Source organism: Oncorhynchus gorbuscha, linkage group LG19 (genome assembly GCF_021184085.1).
Source record: "Oncorhynchus gorbuscha isolate QuinsamMale2020 ecotype Even-year linkage group LG19, OgorEven_v1.0, whole genome shotgun sequence".
NCBI classification, from domain to species: Eukaryota; Metazoa; Chordata; class Actinopteri; order Salmoniformes; family Salmonidae; genus Oncorhynchus; species Oncorhynchus gorbuscha.
This window is the reverse complement of record NC_060191.1, coordinates 4482248-4505207: the sequence shown is the minus strand read 5'-3', so window position 1 is coordinate 4505207 and position 22960 is coordinate 4482248. Positions and strand designations below refer to the sequence as shown.

The following is a 22960-nucleotide window of genomic DNA, read 5'->3' as shown; positions in this document are numbered from 1 at the left end:
GGTTTTGGCCTTTCTAGGGAGTTTTTCCTAGCCACCGTGCTTTTACACCTGCATTGTTTGCTGTTTGGGGTTTTAGGCTGGGCTTCTGTACAGCACTTTGAGATATCAGCTGATGTACGAAGGGCTATATAAATAAATTTGATTTGATTTTGATTTGATTTGATCATGCCAGGTAGTCCTGAGTCATGGTCCTAGGGCTCAGGTCCTCCAAGAGAAATAAATAAACAATTAGAGAGAGCATACTTAAATTCACACAGGACACCGGATAAGACAGGATAAATACTCCAGATATAACAGACTGACACTTGCCCCCCAACACAAACTACTGCTGCATAAATACTGAAGGCTGAGACAGGAGGGGTCAGGAGACACTGTGGCCCCATCCGATGATACCCCCGGACAGGGCCAAACAGGCAGGATATAACCCCACCCACTTTGCCAAAGCACAGCCCCCACACCACTAGAGGGATATCTTCAACCACCAACTTACCATCCTGAGACAAGGCCGAGTTTAGCCCACAAACATCTCCACCACGGCACAACCCAAGGGGAGGCGCCAACCCAGATACATGCTTTGGGGTTCTCTGTCTTCACAGTTCATGGTGAATTACTCTGCCTTGATTTCTTTCGTCTGAATGTCTGCCTGGCAACAGCATGAACAGTATCAACATCGGTGCATGGCGTTTCCATTGCTCTCATTCTCATGTCACTGACTTCGGCAGTGCAGCACATTTCAAAGGCAGTTACTAATGTAGGCAGGGCAGGGCAGGGCTCTTTGCCTCGTGCGTGTGTATTTTCACAGTATTTACACCAAATCAAATGTATTCATATAGCCCTTCTTACATCAGCTGATATATCAAAGTGCTGTACAGAAACCCAGCCTAAAACCCTAAAGAGCAAGCAATGCGTCTCTCTCTTAGTAGACGCCGGCGCGTATCCTCAACGTAAATGACGTTCCTGGTGGTTTTGAAGTAATTCTCCCATGCAATCCAATATAGCCTTTGCATCACACTGTTGTCGTGCTGTGAGGGTGAGTTTGTGCCGGTAGAAATGCCTGCATTCGCTGCCCATTAAACTCCTCATTTGCCGCTTGGACCTCGTTGGGTTGATGTAGACCGGTTGCCAGCGCATAGTCCTCGAATTCATCCCTGAAGTTGTACCAATTAGTATTCGAGACCCCTGTGAGAACCATGGGATTTGGTGGCGGAATGTTCGCTGCCATAGCGATGGAATAGGAGATATCTTTGCCTTCAGCCATCGAGGTAACATTAGGTAGTGATGCTCGCTTGCCAGCTAACAACGAGTTGATCCGTGTTGTGACTAGCAGTAGGAAACGGCGTGTGTTCGCATATGGAACGTAACCGCGCCAATACTGTACTCAGCTACAGAAATAACAGACGTGTGGTTTTCAAGACACTTCTGATACCATGTTTCAGTACGATATGTTGGATAAAGGAATGAAGAATGAAGACAGACACCAATGTCAAGTTCAATAGCCTTGTTCAAGCGTTGTACAAATCCCTACACACGGAGTCCAGGAAACAGTCCGTCTTGTCGATTACCTATCAATTACACTCCGTAACAATCATCCTGGTCATTTCTACTGCCTCTGATCGAGCGGACTCCCTTGCTTTGTTTGTAAATTAAGTCTTAGTGTTTGAGCGTGCCCCTGGCTATCTGTAAATATATATATATTTTTTTTAAATAGAAAATGGTGCAGTGTGGTCTGCTTAATATAAGGAATTTGAAATGATTAAATTATTCAACTTTTACTTTTGATATTTAAGTATATTTTAGCAATTACATTTACTTTTGATACTTAAGTATATTTAAAACCAAATATATATATATCTATTTGTTTTTTTACTCAAATAGAATTTTACTGGGTGACTTTTTCTTATGGTATCTTTCCTTTTTCTCAAATGACATTTGGGTACTTTTTCCACCACTGGTCATTGTAACTATCATGTACATTTCAGCCGCATTTGGTCAAATTTAATGTACAGTGGACACCACCCATTTCCTCATCCTTATTACTCCACCCCTTTCACCTGAGCAGGGATATAAGGCCAGAGCTGCTTCATCACTGCACAACTGCAACCTGCAATTCACTTCTTCAATCTACTGCTCCTAAATACTTGTAAGTTCATTTAAGAATTTGAGGTAACTCCTATTTTCACGTGTGTTTTTTCATTTATGTACAGGGAATGGCCAGTTAAATGAGGTCTTAATGAGATGCATTTCTATTAATTTTGTGTATTATTTAGTTGGTTTTTACATTTGTCATTTAGAACTGAAATGATCCATTCTCATTATAAAAGGGCTAGTTTAGGCACATTTTCTCTCTCTTCCTTTTTTTGTCTAAATGTGTTTTGCTCCTTGCTGTTTGTGTGGGTGTTTACTATAATAAACTGCAGCAAATAAACAATATAAATTCTCTCTTTCAGAATCATGAGTATGAACTACATGAGCACCGAGAGGATTCTGCTGAAAGGGGACTACCTCCTCTCCAACAATGGACAATTTAAAGCTATCTTTCAGGTACAATAGTTAGTGAAACACGTACATTTCAATTATATTAACATTAGATATCTGGTCTGCAACTTATTTTGACCTTAGAAGGTTTTTTTGTAGGGATATAACGATTCAAGCTGTGATCAGACAGTGTCATTAAATCAATGCTGTGTAATAAATTATGTAGTCAAACTTTAATTATATATTTAAATGTTTAAAGCATATGTGTACAACAAAAGTTCAACATTCACCTTCTGCTACCATTAACGTCAAGCCATCTAGCATACAGTTTGATGCATTCGATAAATCCAGCATATGCACCACACAACTCACTGCAACTGGCTCTGCAACGCAATGCTGCAAGGCAAACGCAGCGTTCAATTGGAAATTATGTTGCATATGTTGGATTTATCAAACGTATGCATCAAACTGTACGTGTAGACGGCTTGACATTAATGGTAGCAGAAAAAGTTACTGGCAAAGTGAGAAGATTTAACTCTGGTGCCTTCAGCTGAACCTTAATCTTGAAACATTATTTTTATTCTCTTATATATACACACTACCTTTAAAAAGTTTGGGGCCACTTAGAAATGTCATTGTTTTTGAAAGATAAGTACATTTCTTGTCTATTAAAATAACAACATCAAATTGATCAGAAATAGGTTCGATTACAGGCTCAAAATGACCAGCAACAAAGAACTTTCTTCTGAAACTCGTCAGTCTATTATTATTCTGAGAAATGAAGGCTATTCCATGTGAGAAATTGCCAAGAAACTAAAGATCGAGGCATCTGTTTTTTCTCTATGTAAGAAAAGCTATTCAAGAATTGACTACATTTCTTTCTCTCCAAAATTGTATTCAACAATTTACTGGATAAAAAAAATGATTACTAAATTTAAAAAATGATAATGATCATTCTGATTAATTACACCAACAGAAAAATACACTTTTTTTATTTGATTTTTTTCTCCTACACAGCAACTGTAGTAGGAGAATCATCAGCGAGCATCTTCTGGATCCGAAATGTATTAAATACATAAATTAAAATATTTACCATCACAAATGTAGACAGAGGACAGAGAAAAGTCAACCGCTGATATAATTTGGTATCCCTTTAAGGTGTACATTGGGGCGGCAAGTAGCCCAGTGGTTAAAGCGTTGGGCCAGTAACCGAAAGGTTGCTAGATTGAATCCCTGAGCTGACAAGGAAAGAATCTGTCGTTCTGCCCCCAAACAAGGCAGTTAACCAACTGTTCCTAGGCCGTCATTGTAAATAAGAATGTGTTCTGACTTGTCTAGTTATACCATTTTTAAAAACAGTAGGGGAATGATAATCTCATACTCTGCAAAAAGTTACATCTGATTTAGAAATTAAAATGCAAGATAAATAAATCACAATCTTAGAAAGCCCATAAATCTTTACAAGATAAAGAAGAAAATAACATTTTCTGAATTTACGCAGGAATACGATCTTTTACTTTTGAAGAGAGCCAACAACTACAGGTTAAACTCAAATAAAGCATATTACTTAATAACCCTGGTAAATATCTCACAAAACGAATACACGCACAACCAGTTATAATTGTAAAATATACACATTCATGTTAATTAGAAACAGCGCAATTAATTACAATTTTAAAAGCTTTATGGAAATTGATATAAATCCGAATTAAACAGGTGGACGAATCCTATAGCCTTGGACTCAACAACCCTGAAGCAATTATCAGCAGACGAAAAATAAATCACTCAAAACAGAGACCACCCAAAAATAAATATTAGATGATTTTAAAACATTCGCGTGGAGAAAAAGCACCAGGAATAGATAGCTTTATCATCGAATTACCTGCTGAATGGACTTAAAATATATTTCATTTTTATTGTCCAGGTTCACGATCAGAAAAAGTTTTGGTAGTTTTTCTTTAAACAATCAGTGTATACTAGATACATGGGCTCCGATATGAGACACAAATTCTGTTTCAGTAGGAAACGATATGGTTTGATTAGAGAACGAATTGAGATTCAGTTCGATGCGATATGATTCTATGCACTGTTGCATGAACACATTCATTTCCCATTCTAAATACATATCTGCTGCTTATGTAGATCATGAGCTAGATTTTATTTTATTTCACCTTTATTTAACCAGGTAGGCTAGTTTAGAACTATCTCATTTACAACTGCGACCTGGCCATGATAAAGAGTTACACATGGAATAAACAAGCATAGTTAATAACACAATAGAAAAAAAGTCTATATACAGTGTATGCAAATGGCGTGAGGAGTTAAGGCAATAAATAGGCCATAGTAGCGAAGTAATTACAATTTAACAGATTAACACGAGTGATAGATGAGCAGATGATGATGTGCAAGTAGTGATACCGGTGTGCAATAGAGCACAAAAGTAAATAAAAACAATATGGGGATGAGGTAGGTAGATTGGGTGGGCTATTTACAGATGGACTATGTACTGCTGCAGCGATAGGTTAGCTGAAGTTTAAAGTTAGTGAGGGAAATAAGTCTCCAGCTTCAGCGAATTTGAAATTATTATAATTTTTTAAAATTATTTATTTATTTTGCAATTCATTCCAGTCACTGGCTTTGGGGATGACCAGTGAGATATACCTGCTGGAGCCCGTGCTACGGGTGGGTGTTATCGTGACCAGTGAGCTGAGATAAGGCGGAGCTTTACCTAGCATAGATTTATCGATGACCTGGGTCTGGCGAGGAATATGTAGCGAGGGCCAGCCGACGAGAGCATACAGGTTGCAGTGGTGGGTGGTATATGGGGCCTTGGTAACAAAACGGATGGCACTGTGATAGCAAACTGGATGCAGTCTGACAGGAGTATTGGATAGTCAGTTTTACGAGGGTAAGTTTGGTGGTGTGAGTGAAGGCGGCTTTGTTTGGCGAAATATAAAGCTGATTCTAGATTTAATTTTAGATTGGAGATGTTTGATATAAGTCTGGAAGGAGAGTTTACAGTCTAGCCAGACACCTAGAATGTGGACAACTACAAATTCCTAAGTCAGAACTGTCCAGAGTAGTGATGCTAGTTGTGCGGGTGGGTGCGGGCAGCGAACGTTTGAAAAGCATGCATTTTGTTTTACTAGCGTTTAAGAGCAGTTGGAGGCCACGGAAGGAGTGTTGTATGGCATTGAAGCTTGTTTGGAGGTTAGTTAAGTGTCCAAAGAAGGGCCAGATGTATACAGAATGGTCTCGTCTGTGTAGAGGTGGATCAGGGAATCACCGCAGCAAGCGCAACATCGTTGATATATACAGAGAAAAGAGTCGGCCTGAGAATTGAACCTTGTGGCACCCCCATAGAGACTGCCAGAGTTCCGGACAACAGGCAGGGCAGGATGGATATAGGTCTATAACAGTTTTGGTCTAGGGTGTAACCTCCTTTGAAGAGGGGGAGGACCACGGCAGCTTTCCAATATTTAGGGATCGTGGATGATACGAAAGAGCAGTTGAACAGACTGTTACAACCCCTATTACCAATGGCGGCAGATCATTTTAGAAAAAGGGTCCAGATCCCAGCTGATTTGTACGGGTCCAGGTTTAGCAGCTCTTTCAGAACATCTGTTATCTGGATTTGGGTGAAGGAGAAGCTGGGGAGGCTCGGGCAAGTAGCTGCGGGGGGTGCGGAGCTGGAAGTCAGGAAGAAAGCATGGCCAGCTGTAGAGAAGCTTATTGAAATTTCGGATTTATCATGGATTTATCAGTGGTGACCATGTTACCAAGCCTCAGTGCAGTGGGCAGCTGGGAGGAGGTGCTCTCGTTTTCCATGGACTTTACAGTGTCCCAAAACATTTTGTAGTTTTTGTTTGAAAAAGCTAGCCTTTGCTTTCCTTACTGACTGCATGTATTGGTTCCTGATTTTCCCTGAACAGTTGCATATTGCGGGGACTATTCGATGCGAGTTCAGTCTGCCACAGGATGTTTTTGTGCTGGTCGAGGGCAGTCAGGTCTGGAGTTCTACCTTTTTTGAAAGGGGCATGCTTATTTAAGATGGTGAGGAAATTACTTTTAAAGAACGACCAGGCATCCTCGACTGACGGGATGAGGTCAATATCCTTCCAGGATACCTTGGCCAGCTCGATAAGAAAGGCCTGCTCGTAGAAGTGTTTTCGGGAGCGTTTGACAGTGATGAGGGGTGGTCATTTGACTTTGGACCCATGGCGGATACAGGCAACGAGGCAGTGATAGCTGAGATCCTGATTGAAAACAGCAGAGGTGTATTTGGAGGGCAAGTTGGTCAGGATAATGTCTATGAGGGTGCCCATGTTTTTGGATTTAGGGTTGTACCTAGTGGGTTCCTTGACAATTTGTGATATTGAGGGCATCTAGCTTAGATTGTAGGACTGCCGGGATGTTAAGCATATCCCAGTTTAGGTCACCAAACAGAACGAACTCTGAAGATGAGGGGCAATCAATGAATTAGGGGCACAGCTGGGAGTTGAGGGGGGTCTATAACAGGCGGCAACAGTGAGAGACTTAATTCTGGAGGGATTCATTTTTAGAATTAGAAGCTCAAACTGTTTGGGCGAAGACCTGGAAAGTATGACAGAACTTTGCAAACTATCTCTGCAGTAGATTGCAACTCTTCCCCCTTTGGCAGTTCTATCTTGATGGAAAATGTTGTAGTTTGGGATGGAAATCTCAGAATTCAGACACGACAAGGACATCAGGGTTGGTGGACTGTGCTAAAGCAGTGAGTAAAACAAATGCAGGGAGGCGGCTTCTGATAACATGCATGAAACCAAGGCTTTTTAAGTCAACAAATGAGTGCCTGGGGACACGCAGGACCTGGGTTCTGTGTGTGTGTGCGTGCGTGTAAATGATGTATGTTTATATAGGCACCTGAGCTGAGCAATAATAGAGACTAGGCATCTACCACTCCACTCATTGTGGTCTCAGAGCATTTCATATTATTCTGTAAGTAAATCCAAGACACTGCATTTATTATGGATATGCAGTGGTGATTTTTAGCATGTAAATCTTGGTGGGTGAACAAATAAAATGTTTTAGATGCATGACAGCAATGCCAATACAACACTAAGCAATACACGAATTGCACTATAATGGTGACAAATGGTGCCCACAAACTGTTAGAGCCTGCATAAAGCTGTCCCAACAGCAGAGCTTTCTTTTCAGCACAATTGCGTAAATCATTATCACTGCTACACCTGGCTATCAGCGGAGCCTTGTCTGGCAGCGACACGGTTAATTCATCCTCATTTACTGCCCTTTAAAAAACATAGCTGATATGGCTGACTTGCTTAAACAAATGTGGTTTCTACTGATAATTGAGTTGTACAAACTATGGCATAAGGGGACAACGAGCAGATAAGAGGCAATCTGTAATTTCGAGTACAACATTAATGAGCTGACGCAGTCAATATAGCTTTGTTAAGCACTTTTGAAATGTACAGCGACAGAATTCAGAACATGGTCCGTTCTTACAGCATTCTCCCTGTACACCAAGTCAGTACCATAGGATAAAGGGGGCATATAAGCAGACAATGAAAGCTCTTACAATATTCAATGATTACATTACTCTAAAATAGGCTACATGGGCACCACCAAGTCAGAACAGTAGGGGGGAAGGGACCAAATTATTAGGGTGAGGCACATGGGCAACTAACAGCTTACTACACAAAATACACGTAGTAGTACTTTCTTAGCTACAGTATACATATCTCCCTGTCATATTACATCATTTATGCAGCTGCAAACAAGACATTTTTGGACTCCCCTTGTTGTGCCGTGCTCACTTGAACAGGAAGGTGGCGAGGCGGGCCTTGTGGGCAAATTTTTCATCAGTCTGGCATTTCCTGGATTTATGGTGCTTTCAAGACAATTGGGAACTCGGGGGGGGGGGAGAACAAGGTTGAATCATGACGTCAGTGATCTTCAGGTCGGAGCTCTAGAAAGAGGCCAAGGTTCACAACTTTGAATTCCGAGTTGAATGACCGTTCAAAAATGTATTTTCCCAGTCTGAGCTTGTTTTTTTCCAGAGTTCCCTGTTGTCTTGAACTCATTAAAGTCTGAGATTTCCAAGTTTCCAGTTGTTTTGAATGTGGCAGAATGCATGCTGGATTGACAGCATGGCCAAATGTATTTAAACTTTTCTGGCCCATGGTGTTGAATGTTTATCCTTTTAAGCTTGGAATAGAGACCCTTAAACCCAGACTTGGACCAAACACCCTCTCCACTGAATAGCAGGCTAGTGATTGCTTTGCAATGCTTGCAGTTAGCCACTGATTCTTTCCAAACCACTCATTGTTGAATTTGCAATTCAACTTGTGTAATGTTTATAGTCGATGAGCAGCAATACATTTTATCTATAATTTCTCTTCATATGACAAGGATTGAATAGGATTTGCCAGCAGACTGTCAACGTGATTCATGAAGATGACTGCTTGTCTACTTGCTAGCTAAAATGTTGAAAATATGATATGTTGACATGATCAGTCCAATCAAATCTACGGTAGATATAATGTGATTTAACAATTTCTGTGGCTAACGACCTTGAGTGACAGAACATTGAGCCAATCACTGCACATCTAGAATACATTACCAACCCCTAAGCTCTGTATTTTCCAATGGCTGTCCCACCACCACAGAAAGCAATGAGCTATGCTGAAACACCTGCATTTTGAAGCTGCCTTACTCAAGAAAGCAAAAAAGAGACCATGTTTGTTTGCGGATTTATTAACTTTTTTACATTGTTTGCAAACTGATATGTGACACGTATTAATGCCCAAAAACATACAAAAAAGGCTCTGCCCTCAATGACGGGTCACCATTGATATGTTACGTTTCCTAATGTGTGTATTCATTTGTGGATGTCCATTATACATTCCGATTGATATGTTACGAATTGCAGATTTTTATTTAGAATGGGAAATTAAACTAATCTTAGTGCATCGATTTACATCGCATCAAACCATTCTCTAATCAAACCACATCGAATTGTTTCAAATGAAAACGTATAATTCCTGTATCATATCGCAGACCATCTAGATGCGTATCGAATGGAATAGATGCACACCCTTAATATTTTTATTTAGTAAACGAACACTTTTTCATCCTAAACGTTTAAGTAATCATTTAAAAGTGGATGAAAGGAATGCACAGCAGTACAGAGGTCATCTTTGTCTAACATGTTTATATGCAAATACATTTTCTCTTTGCAGACCGATGGCAACTTTGTGCTCTACGGTTGGGGTCGGGTTGTCTGGGCATCAAACACTGTGAACAAAGATGCTCAGAGGCTCATCCTCCAACAGGATGGCAACCTGGTCATCTACACTACACAGGACCATCCCATTTGGTCAAGTAACACTGGCCGTTGCAACAATACACAAAGAGGCCACCTCACCCTCACTGACAAAGGTACCCTGGAGCTCTACAGAGACCTAGTGGTGATCTGGACATCGTAACATCGACCGGCCCAACAATGCACAAAGAGGTCACCTCACCCTCCCTGACGAAGGTGCCCTGATGCTCTACAGTCCCAGAAATATGGTCTGGTGCTCTCGTGAGGACACTAATAATGAGGCAGAGTAACATCTTCACTTGACCATACCTGTCTACATCTACCACTAAGCTGTATTCAAAAGGCTTGAGGCTCTAACCCTTTGATTTGGTCAAATAAAAATGTATTGACTTAAAGTAGTTGTAATTCTGTGCATTGTGTCAGGTACTCTCTATATTCAAAAGACAAACATCACTAACTTTTCATGAAGAAAATGTCTGTATTGGCTCATATAAAAGAACATGAGATCTGACTGTTTTTCATGTATATTTTTATTATGAAAGACACTATCATGCATCACAACAGAATAATTTATGGAGGGACACATACACAACTGCAACGTTATAATCCATGTATGAGTCTGTATTGGCATTTGTCCCATAGAGAATGCTCGTGGCCTTGATGTCGCATGGGCAGCACCAGAGGGCTTCCGCCATTTTAAAGTGGTCAAAGTAGTCAACTGAGTGGGGATTCCTATGGGTTGTAGCCTCAATGGCGCTGCCCATGCTGTCACAGATATAAAGATGAGTCCTATCTCTATGGGTGTGTGGGCCCATGTGTGATGTTACAGGAAGGCACAGTCTCTCCAGTACAGAAGGGTTTCTGTTGCTGAGGAAGATGAGTTCTTTCTTCCCTTCCTCTGTCTGACCTTTATAGAGAAATCTCTCAATCAGTTCATGTCATAATCTAAACCATCACAAACAGTGGTGAAAGTGAATATCTCTTACTGTGTGGGTGTTGTAGCCAGTGGCGGTCCAGGTAGTAGAGGTACCAGCTCTCAAACTCCTTCTCACTGTAGAGAGAGACTGGTACTGGAACAAAAGGGTCCATGCTGTCAAAGCCCTCCTGTAGGAGGAACACAGAGGATGAGGATGTTTTTAATAGGTGAACTTCTGTTTCTATTTGACTGATGATGCATATAAACACATCAGAAGGGTCTTGTCCAAAAACATCTAGATCATTCCCTTGTTAGCCCAGATCAATAGACACCAAGGGTTAGAGGTAGTTTTTGGACTGGACATATAACATTAACCAGGATGTAATCATGACCCCTGACCTCTCCCAGCAGCTCCTGGGGCAGGTAGGCAGAGCTTGGAGCGTAGAGAGATCCTGTCTCAGACAGCGTGGCGATGACCACCCCTCCACATGGAGGAGAGAGAGGGACAGAGGTGTAAATCACAATCATGTAATTTAATTTTCTAATGTCTATTAGAGGATAACCACCATACAGTTCTCACCCAGTCATTGTTGATCATCTTCCTCAAGTTATGAACCAATGTCAACTCCTCTGGAGCCACCTGGCAGAGAGGAGAGACACAGAAAAAGTAGAGAGAAGGGAAAAGTGACAGGGGAGAGAAAGGTCAGTCAAGTAAGCAATCTTTACACAGAAATTTCAAAGGCAAAAATGGAAGCAATATAAATCTTTTTTTTTCATAGATCCACAGTGAGGTGAATGAATGTATTAGTACAGGGCTCTTGTCTTCCTTCTTGAGTGTGGTCCTTCCCCAGAGGCTGTTGACTCCAACAGCCACAGCCAGCCTGAAGCCCCCTTCTGTCCCCCAGCCTGTAGCCTCAGCTCCTTTAGAACTGCCCCCACCACATCACTGCTGCTCTTCACACGAGACACTCCCTGGGGTGAAAAACACAGCTTAACAATGATACCACATATGAGATTCTTAAGAGAAGTGCACTGAACCAATTATGTTTCAGAACTGGAGCCCAGACGCAAGGCGTCCACATGATTCCCAGCCAAAACAGGTCGGAACAGTTTTTGCATATATTATGACTACGTTGTGATGTTTGTGTTTTCTGGAGGCAAGCCAAAGTTGGTAGCTGAAATCTACACCCCTTCGTAGGGATTCTGCAATAAAGTCTTTGTCATTCAACAAGAGATTACTTGTTTTCATGCACATTTTTTAATTGAAAAATACTGCACAATACATCTTAGTTAAATATAAAATTGCATGACTAAGATCTCCTTGGCCAAAACGTCATAACAGATTAAGTTATGTTAGATTAATTCTGACTACGGCATCTTAAACATGGACAAACAGCACTATTAACACTTTCTAATTTTTCAAGTGAAGGTCTTTCAAGGGAGCATGCGAGCACACTCGTTCGGTTCGCCTAGCCAAGTTCGGTCAAACTGAAGGATGCTGACGCCTTAATAAAGGGCACGTTGACACTGGACTCACCATGTCCACCAGCACCCCTAGTGGCCGTCCCTCCTCAGTGCTCTCTCTCTTAGTCCACACGTACCGCTGCCTCAACTTGATCTAAAACAACAAGGGGAGACAGTCACAAATACAGGATGCCTCAAGGAGTAAAAATATGCTTAACAACTGTGTGCAATAGTATTTAAAATGCCATCTCGGTACCCCACACACACAATTATCAGTAAGGTTCCTAAGTCAAACAATGAATTTCAAGCACAGATTCAACCAAAGGCCAGGGAGCTTTTCCTATGGTTCACAAAGGGCACCTATTGGTAGTTGGGTAAATATACAAATAAAACAGACATTGAATATCCCTTTGAGTATGGTGGAGCTATTATTGATGCACCATCCAAAGTGTCAAATTAAACCCACAACGATACAGGCGGCAATCCTAACGTAGTTTCCAGAGAGGCAGGATCCGCTCAGGGATTTCACCATGAGGCGAATCGTGATTTAAATAAGGTTTGAGTTTAAAGGCTGTGATAGGAGATAACGGAGGATGGATCAACACAGTAGTTATTTCACAATACTAACATAATTGATAGAGTGAAAAGAAGGCAGCCATCCTGTTTGCAATAAGGCACTAAAGTAATACTGAAAAAATGTGGTATGAAATTATTTTTTTTTTTTCCTGAATACAAAGTGTTATGTTTGGGGTAAATCCAACACAACAAACACATCACTGAGTATCATGTCATATTTTCAAGAATGGTGGTGGCTGCATCATGTTATGGGTATACTTGTCATCGGCAAGGCCTCTGGAGTTTTTTTAGGATAAAAATAAACCGACACTGGGAAACAAACAAAGCCAAATATACACTGGAATTGCTTACCAAGATGACATTGAATGTTCCTGAGTGGCCTAGTTTAAAAAAAATAAAAGAAAAATGGCTGTCTAGCAATGATCAACAACCAACTTCACAGAGCTTGGCAATTATTTTTTATAGAATAATAGGCAAATATTGTAGAATCCAGGTATGCAAAGCTCTGAGACTTACCCAGAAAGACTCACAGCTGTAATTGCTGCCAAATGTGATTGACATGTATTAACTCAAATCAAAATATTACTTTTTAAAATTTTCCATGAATTAAAGAAATAACATGTTTCTTCCACTTTGAGAACTTGTGTAGATCGTTGACAAAAAACAACAATTAAATCAAATTTAATCTGGCTTTGTAACAACACAATGTGGAAAAAGTCTAGGTGTGTGAATAGTTTCTGAAGGCACTGTATTTTACTTCTAATGTTAGGATTAGGGATGGTAAACTGATCCTAGATTTGTTCCTACAGGCAACACATACAGTGCCAGTCAAAGGTTTGGACACACCTACTCATTCCAGGGATTCTTTCTTTATTTTACCATTTTCCACATTGTAGAATAATAGTGAAGACATCAAAACTATGTAATAACATGATGATTACAGCGTGTCCAAACTTTTGACTGGCAATGTACCTGGCACCCACTATCTATCTGAGGAGGAGGGACTACCTTGGAGAGGAAGTGTTCATTGGTGGTTCTGAAGTTGCGTAGCCAGTTGGAGGCCTGTATTGGCTGGTCAAAGCGGGAGGCGTGGTAGGAGGAGGGCAACAGCTCCTTACAGTTCTTCACCCACAGGTGGGCTATAGAGAGGAGATTATTATCATCATCATCATCATCATTATTTTGTGTGTCTGTGTGTATTCCATGTCGGGGTGTGTGTGTGTTACCATCTGGTATGTGTAGTACCAGCCATCCCTGTGTGGAGCAGTAGTGACAGTATGACAGAGAGACATGGTCTTCCCACTGCCCTTCACACCATCTACACAACCAGTCAAGGTCACCAACATAATTCAACACAATACAGGTAGACAACACAGGTCATAGAGAGGTACGGGGATGACTGTGTACAGTAGTGGCCAAAGGTTTTGAGAATGACACATTCATTTCCACAAAGTTTGCTGCCTCAGTTTGTATGATGGCAATTTGCATATACTCCAGAATGTTATGAAGAGTGATCAGATGAACTGCAATTAATTGCAAAGTCCTCTTTGCCATGCAAATGAACTGAATCCCCCAGAAAACATTTTCACAGCATTTCAACCCTGCCACAAAAGGACCAGCTGACATCATGTTAGTGATTCTCTCGTTAACACAGGTGTGAGTGTTGACGAGGACAAGGCTGGAGATCACTCTGTCATGTTGATTGAGTTCGAATAACAGACTGGAAGCTTCAAAAGGAGGGCGGTGCTTGGAATCATTGTTCTTCTTCTGTCAACCATGCTTACCTGCAAGACAACACGTGCCGTCATCATTGCTTGCACAAAAAGGGCTTCACAGGCAAGGATGTTGCTGCCAGTAAGATTGCACCTAAATCAACCATTTATCGGATCATCAAGAACTTCAAGGAGAGCGGTTCAATTGTTGTGAAGAAGGCTTCTGGGCACACAAGAAAGTCCAGCACGCACCCGGAACAACTCCTAAAGTTAATTCAGCTGCGGTATCGGGGCACCACCAGTACAGAGCTTGCTCAGGAATGGCAGCAGGCAGGTGTGTGTGCATCTGCGCGCACAGTGAGGCGAAGACTTTGGAGGATAGCCTGGTGTCAAGAAGGGCAGCAATGAAGCCACTTCTCTTCAGGAAAAACATAATGGACAGACTGATATTCTGCAAAGGTACAGGGATTGGACTGCTGAGGACTGGGGTAAAGTCATTTTCTCTGATGAATCCCCTTTCCGATTGTTTGGAACATCCGGGAAAAAAAGCTTGTCCGGAGAAGACAAGGTGAGCACTACCATCAGTCCTGTGTCATGCCAACCGTAAAGTATCCTGAGACCATTCATGTGTGGGGTTGCTTCTCAGCCAAGGAGTGGGCTCACTCACAATTTTGCCAAAGAACACAGCCATGAATAAAGAATGGTACCAACACATCGTCAGAGAGCAACTTATCACAACCATCCAGGAACTGTTTGGTGAAGAACAATGCAAAAGTGATAACTAAGTGGCTCGGGGAACAAACCATTGATATTTTGGGTCCATTGCTAGGAAACTCCCCAGACCTTAATCCCATTGAGAACTTGTGGTCAATCCTCAAGAGGCAGGTGGACAAACAAAACCCCACAAATTCCGACAAACTCCAAGCATTGATTATGCAAGAATGGGCTGCCATCAGTCAGGATGTGGCCAGAAGTTAATTGACAGCAAGCCAGGCAGATTGCAGAGGCCTTGAAAAAGAAGGGTCAACATTGCAAATATTGACTCTTTGCATCAACTTCTGGTAATTGGCAATAAAAGCCTTTGACACTTATGAAATGCTTGTAATTATACTTCAGTATTCCATAGTAACATCTGACAAAAATATCTAAAGACACTGAAGCAGCAAACTTTGTGGAAATTAATATCTGTGTCATTCTCAAATGTTTTGGCCACGACTATATATTAAATGTGTAAAGGTACACTGAGGTGTGATCAGATGTAACTGGTAGGGTAGGATACAGAGTAGGTAGCGCAGGGTGGGCTTGCTGTAGTCAGCTCTCTTCAGGTGAGATATCAGCTCCAGAGCAGGCTGCTTCACCATCACACAGCCCTCGTTAAAAGTCTTCACCTGGACACGGGTACAGACAGTCAGTCATACTGTTATAAACACACACACAACCTTTTGTTGGTATCGTAGAGGCAGGCCATGGGGAAGACAGTGTGGAAGTGGGAGGGGGGAACAGTGTAGTACTGCCCTAGGTGCTGTTCTGACTGACAGGCCTGGGGACAGAGAGATGAAACATCAGTACCCTCCACACTTATTACCACATGCTACAGAATAAAGTGTAGTTGATTATTCCACCTACTGGGTACTTCTCCTGTGTTCTGAAGATGGAGAATGTCTCCGGTCTCAACTCCATGCCAACCACCTCCTGCTGCTGGCCACACCCACTGCCATGGAGCGGCCGCACCTGCGCTACCTGTCCATGACATCATCACATTCCACAGGTAAGAGGCAGGTGTAGAGCGTCTATCATAGTCCAAAACATGTACGCCTAAGCACAGCAGTGTTCTAGAATTTAGGACCGTTAGAATGAACTACAGTACAGTGGTGAAGCACAAAACACATTTTTCCTAGTACCAGAAAGACATCTCCAGAAAGACATGTACTGTATATGTAGCGCTGACTTTTCAAAATGCATTGATCACATGGAAACTGACATCCCAATGAATCTTAAATGTTAATAAATATTCATAGCTAGCACTAGCTCAAGATGTCCTCTTAAAGAGCCTAACCTCCCCGTTACTCTTATGGTCCAAGGACCTTCTGTTATTTTCAGAGGTAGACTGGCTCTGGCAGCCAAAACCTCTAAGCGCTAATCGATTCTCAAATGCGATACTAGAAAATAAAGCCCTTTACTTTTATATCGCATCAAAATAATTTATGAAATGCAAAATATACACATACTGTACACCACAGGAGGATGGTGGCACCTCGATTGGGGAGGACAGGCTCATGGTAATGGCTGGAGCGGAATAGTGGAATGGTATCAAATAAATAAAACATGGTTTCCTTGTGTTTAATGCCATTCCATTAGCTCCTTTCCAGTCATTATTATGAACCGTCTCCCCTCAGCGGCCTCCACTGCTGTATATTTTTATTTAACCAGTTAAAGCTAGTTGAGAAGAAGTTCTCATTTTCAACTGTGACCTGGCCAGGATAAAGCCAAGAAGTGAGACACAAACAACAGAGTTACACATGGAATAAACAAACATGCAATCAATAATACAATAGAAAAAAGTATATATACAGTGTGTGCAAATGAGGTAGGATAAGGGAAGTAAGGCAATAAATAGGCCATAGTGGAGAAATAATTACAATATAGCAATTAAACACTGGAGTAATACATGTGCAGAAAATGAGTGTGCAAGTAGAGATACTGGGGTGCAAAGGAGCAAAATAAATAACAGTATGGGGGATGAGGTAGTTGGATGGGCCATTTACAGATGGGCTATATACAGGTGCATTGATCTGCTCTGATAGCTGGTGCTGAAAGTTAGTGAGGGAGATATGGGTCTCCAGCTTCAGTGATTTTTGCAGTTCATTCCAGTCATTGGCAGCAGAGAACTGTAAGGAAAGGCGGCCAAAGGAGGAATTAAGTTTGTGGATGACCAGTGAGATATACCTGCTGAAGCGTGTGCTATGGGTGGGTGCTGCTATGGTGACCAGTGAGCTGAGATAAGGCGGTGCTTTACCGGCGCCGACAGACATGGCTGCCTTGCTTCGCGTTCCTAGGAAACTGTGCAGTATTTTTATTTTTACGTGTTATTTCTTACATTGGTACCCCAGGTAATCTTATGTTTTATTACATACAGTCGGGAGGAACTACTAAATATAAGAGCAACTCACCATCATTACAACCAGGAATATGACTTTCCCGAAGCGTATCCTGTGTTCTGCCTTCCACCCAGGACAACGGATTGGATGCCAGCCGGCGACCCAAAACAACGACGTCGTAAGAGGGCAAACGAGGCGGTATTCTGGTCAGGCTCCGGGAGACGGGCACATCGCACACCACACCCTAGCATACTACTCGCCAATGTCCAGTCTCTTGACAACAAGGTTGATGAAATCCAAGCAAGGGTAGCATTCCAGAGGACATCAGAGACTAATGTTCTTTGCTTCACGGAAACATGGCTCACTCGAGAGAGACGCTAACGGAGTCGGTGCACCTAGCTGGTTTCTTCATGCAATGCACCGATAGAAACAAGCATCTTTCCGGTAAGAAGAGGGGCGGGGGTATGACGTATGGTTAACGAGACGTGGTGTGATCATAACAACATACAGGAACTCAAGTCCTTCTGTTCACCTGACTTAGAATTCCTCACAATCAAATGTCGACCGCATTTACCTACCAAAGGAATTATCTTCGATTATAATCACAGCCGTATATATTCCCCCCAAGCAGACACATCGATGGCCCTGAACAAACTTTATTTGACTCTATGCAAACTGGAAACCACATATCCTGAGGCTGCATTCATTGTGGCTGGGGATTTTAACAAGGCTAATCTGAAAAGACTCCTAAATTGTATCAGCATATCGATTGCGCAACCAGGGATGGTAAAACCCTGGATTATTGTTATTCTAACTTCGCGACGCATATAAGGCCCTCCCCCGACCTTCAGAAAAGCTGACCACGACTCCATTTGGTTGCTCCCTGCCTACAGACAGAAACTAAAACAAGAAGCTCCCGCGCTCAGGTCTGTTCAACGCTGGTCCGACCAATCTGATTCACGCTTCAAGACTGCTTCGATCACGTGGATTGAGATTTGTTCCAGTATTCTGTCCAACAACAACATTGGCTTAATACGCTGATTCGGTGAGCGAGTTCATTAGAAAGTGCATTGACGATGTCGTTACCCATAGCAACGATTAAAACATTCCCAAACCAGAAACCGTGGATTGATAGCAGCATTCGCGTGAAACTGAAAGCGCAAACCACTGCTTTTAACCAGGGTAAAGGTGACCGGGAAACATGACCGAATACAAACATTGTAGCTATTCCTCCACAAGGCACTCAAACAAGCTAAGCGCCAGTATAGAGTCGAAGTAGAGTCGCAATTCAACGGCTCAGACACTAGAGGTATGTAGCAGGGTCTACTGTCAATCACGGATTACAAAGAAAACCAGCCCCATCGCAGACCAGGATGTCTTGTTCCCAGACAGACTAAATAACTTTTGCCCGCTTTGAGACAATACAGTGCTACTGACACGGCCCGCAACCAAAACTTGCGGACTCTCCTTCACTGCAGCCGATATGAGTTAAACATTAAAACGTGTTAACCCTCGCAAGGCTGCAGGACCAGGCGATCCCCAGCCACGTCCTCAGAGCATGCGCAGACCAGTTGGCTGGTGTGTTTACGGACATATTCAATCAATCCTTATCCCAGTCTGCTGTTACCACATGCTTCAAGAGGGCCACCATTGTCCCTGTTCCCAAGAAAGCTAATGTAACTGAACTAAACTAAGTACTTTGAGAGACTAGTCAAGAACCATATCACCTCCTGTTACGTTCCCCAGTTTGTGTTGTAGTTTGTGTATTTGTCTGAAGCTATATAAAAGCCAGTGTTCTGTTCAGGAGAGAGATATTTGCTGGAGGGTCATTGCAGAGATTTTGCTAGAGAGATTTGCTGGGAGGTCATTGCAGAGATTTTGCTAGAGAGATTTGCTAGAGATTTTCTAGAGATTTTCTGGGAGGTCATTGCAGAGAGATTTTGATAGAGGTTGATTTTGCTGGGAGTTTATGCTGGGAAGTTGGTATGTTTTGTGAGTTTGTTGCTCAGATAGAGCTTATTTGATGTCCTTTGTTTCTTAGTTTCTTGAAATTGTTTAATATTCGGTTTCATTTGTGACCAGGGGAGAAGGGGAAGGCACCTAGGGAGTGCTTAGGCAAGAGGCCCTTCCGGGCATACAAATACCAGTAGCATATTCGCTGTCTAGGCACACTAGGTAAGACCTGGGCGGACCACCCCTGTATTTTGTTTTTAGGGCACCAGGTGGTGCTAAATTAGGTAAGTAGTGGGTAGGCAGCTAAGATAGGAGAGGGGGCTTTGAGATTTACTTTCTTTGCTTTGGTCCCGTCCAGCCCCTTTTCCCCATATTACCGTGTAAAGGAATAAAGTCCTTGTAAACGGTACCACATTCTGTCTGTTGTCATCCTTACTCGCACCTACAGTCCATACCTTTTTCACTTCACGGAGAGTTTAGTTGTAGCAGGGTGTTGCGTTCCCTCTTCATAGAGGTGTGCGTAACATAATGGGGCTCCATTAAACCCACTGGGCCCTGGTGCTCTGAGCTCTCTGGTTAGTGATTGAGGTGTGATGGTAGGTTGTGAGTCTGGATGACTTGTTTGGGTTAGTGTGTTCAGGAGACTGCATTGTATAAGATGGCTGCAACAGCCATCTCCAAGATTTTGAAGCGCCCTCTATTGATTGTTTGGGTAGGTTTCGTAAAGTAGACCTTATAGCTATAGCTGACCATTATGGATTTGTTGTCCCTGAGAAAGTCCTAAAGGCTGAGCTTTTGGTGCTAGTAAGGGAGGGTTTAGTGAGAGAACGGATTCTCTCATTGCAAGGAGAGGAGACGGGTAGACCTTCTGATGCCAGAGTCGGAGGACAGGGCGGATGAAGGGGTTCCTCGTGCCCTTTTGCATTGCCCCGATTCGATCCTTTATCTTCTGCTTCGGGTCGTTCAGATGGGACTGCTAGGCTGAAGGTGAGGCTGGCTCGGTTAGAAATGGAGCAAAAGATAAAGAGAGACAGATGAATTTTGAATTTGAAATTAGGAAAATAGAAGCTGACAATGAGGGTGAGGATCCGACAATTGGAGCTAGAAGCTGGCTCCAGTGCGACTCCACAAGCTGCTCATCATCAAGCCCACTTCGATGTGAGTAAAACATAGCTTTAGTCCCTCCATTCCGAGAGTCGGAAGTTGATTCTTATTTCTCTGCGTTTGAGCGTGTGGCTGCTGCGCTGCATTGGCCACTCGAGGTTTGGCCCACTCCTGTTACAATGTAAATTGTCTGGGAAAGCCCAGGAAGTAGTAGCTGCTCTCTTCCTGGAAGACTGTTTACACTACAATACAGTTAAAACTACAGTGTTGCGGGCTTATGAGTTGGTGCCTGAAGCTTATAGACAGCGCTTCAGGAACCACAAAACATCTCACCGTACATTTGTTGAATTTGCTAGGGACAAAGAGTCTCTGTTTAGTCGCTGAGTGTTCAGCCAAGCAAAGCTAACACCTTTGCTGATATTTGGGAGTTGGTACTGTTGGAGGATTTTAAAAGCAACCTCCCAGATAGAATTGTAGTTCATTTAAATGAACAGAAAGTGACGACATTGGCCCAAGCAGCAGTGTTGGCAGATGAGTACGCTTTGACACACAAAACTGTCTTTGATGCACCACGTTTTGAAGGCCGGGCGATTACGTCATCAGTTCCTCGTTCAGGTCGCTTTACCCCTGACGACCCTAAGCCTTTTCATGAAATCCGTGAATGTTTTTACTGTCACCAAAAGGGTCATGTGATTGCGGACTGCCCAGTTTTGAAAAATAAACCGAAACAGTCCCTGTCACCGTCCCCAAAAATGAAAAGTTTGGGTTTAGTCAAGTCTTTGGCTCGTCCATTGGATCCAGTTATTGATTCAGCATTTGAGAAACCGGATCCTGTCTATGTTCCGTTTATCTCTGCCGGTTGTGTTTCCTTAACAGGAGAACAAGCTGATCAAAAACCTATCCAAATCCTACGAGACACCGGGGCGGCGCAGTCAGTAATCGTTACTGATGCTTTACCCTGGTCTCCTGAAACCTATTGTGGCTCGCATGTCATATTACAGGGGATAGAGACATGGTCTGGACACTTGGGGATCACAAAGGCTTATAACCGGGTCCTTCGTCATTTCTTCTGGCCAGGTTTGAAGTCCGACGTGGTCCAATTTTGTAAAACATGTCACATATGTCAACTCACTGGGAAAGTGAATCAAACAGTTCCACGAGCGCCACTCTGCCCGATTGCTGTGGTGGGGGAACCGTTTGAAAGAGTGATAATTGATTGTGTAGTTCCATTGCCGAAAACCAGGTCAGGTAACCAGTTCCTACTAACAATAATGTGCAGTGCTACTCAATACCCAGAGGCTATTCCTCTCCGTACTATAACGGCTAAGACTGTGGTGAAGGCACTGGTGAAGTTCTTCTCTACGTTTGGACTCCCTAAAGTAATCCAAACTGATCAGGGATCCAACTTCACGTCTAAACTGTTTTCAAATGTGTTAAAGACACATCTGCACGTCGCTCCAACGGGTAGTATAACTTTTTCATTATATTTCATTATATCACAACGGTTTGATTTGTCTTATCTTAGCAATTTCTTCTCAGCTAGCTACATAGCCGTCTTTGTATCAAAGATAATTGCGTAATTATCGTATTTTCGCCGTCGTCTAACGTAGTCTTCACTAGCCAGCTAGCTAACGTCCACTGATTAGCTGCACTGAGAAACTTTTACACTCAACTGAACGACTTGATTAGTTTAGTGTTAGCTACCTACATAGCTGTCTTTGCTGTCTTCATATCATCGTATCATCGTATCCAAGATAATTGTGTTGTTTAGGTTTAGAGTGTGTAGTCTTAGAGTGATTATCTTAATTTACCGAGGTTAGCTAGCCAGCTATTTGTCGTCCTTAACGTAGGTGACTCTGCTAGCTAGCCAACAGCTAGCCAACGCTAGCCAACGTCTTCTGTATAGAACTCAACTACCCGATCGCATTCACAGGTTGTATCACATTTTCACTTCATTTCATTACAGTACAACGGTTTGATTTGTTTGATCGTAGCTAGCTACTTAGCTAGCTACATAGCCCGTCTTTGTATCAAAGATAATTGTGTAGTCTAGAGCGATTTTCTAGGTTCGCTAGCCATCTATTGTCGTTCTTTTAGCATAGCGTAACGTAAACAACACTGCTAGCTAGCCTGCTAGCCCCGAATAACAACACTGCAGAAACTATTACACTCAACGGAATGACTTGATTAGTGTAGTGTCAACAACCCCCACTGCCAGCTGGCCTACTTCAGCAGTACTGTATCATTTTAATCATTTTAGTCAATAAGATTCTTGCTACGTAGCTTAACTTTCTGAACATTCGAGGCGTGTAGTCCACTTGTCATTCAATCTCCTTTG

The 22960-nt window shown here is 42.4% G+C and overlaps 2 protein-coding genes and 1 pseudogene across 5 annotated transcripts in view; 2 read left to right on the top strand and 1 right to left on the bottom strand.

The window, feature by feature from the left end:
• Positions 1-22960, top strand: part of LOC124005452 (dual specificity protein kinase CLK2-like) — a 63602-nt gene that overhangs the window by 35186 nt on the left and 5456 nt on the right. The window lies entirely within an intron of this gene.
• LOC124005454 (mannose-specific lectin-like) lies at positions 980-10194 on the top strand. 4 transcript variants are annotated; one of them, XM_046314736.1, is made up of 4 exons: positions 980-1030; positions 2060-2140; positions 2448-2541; positions 9717-10194. In XM_046314736.1, exons 3-4 carry the CDS (start codon positions 2452-2454, stop codon positions 9960-9962), a joined length of 336 nt encoding a protein of 111 aa, XP_046170692.1. In that variant the 5' UTR covers positions 980-1030; positions 2060-2140; positions 2448-2451; the 3' UTR covers positions 9963-10194. The 4 variants fall into 4 exon arrangements, with proteins under 4 accessions (XP_046170692.1, XP_046170690.1, XP_046170689.1 ...); XM_046314734.1 differs by having other exon boundaries at positions 1012-1262; XM_046314733.1 differs by having other exon boundaries at positions 1012-1634.
• On the bottom strand, positions 10312-17691 carry LOC124005453 (annotated as a pseudogene).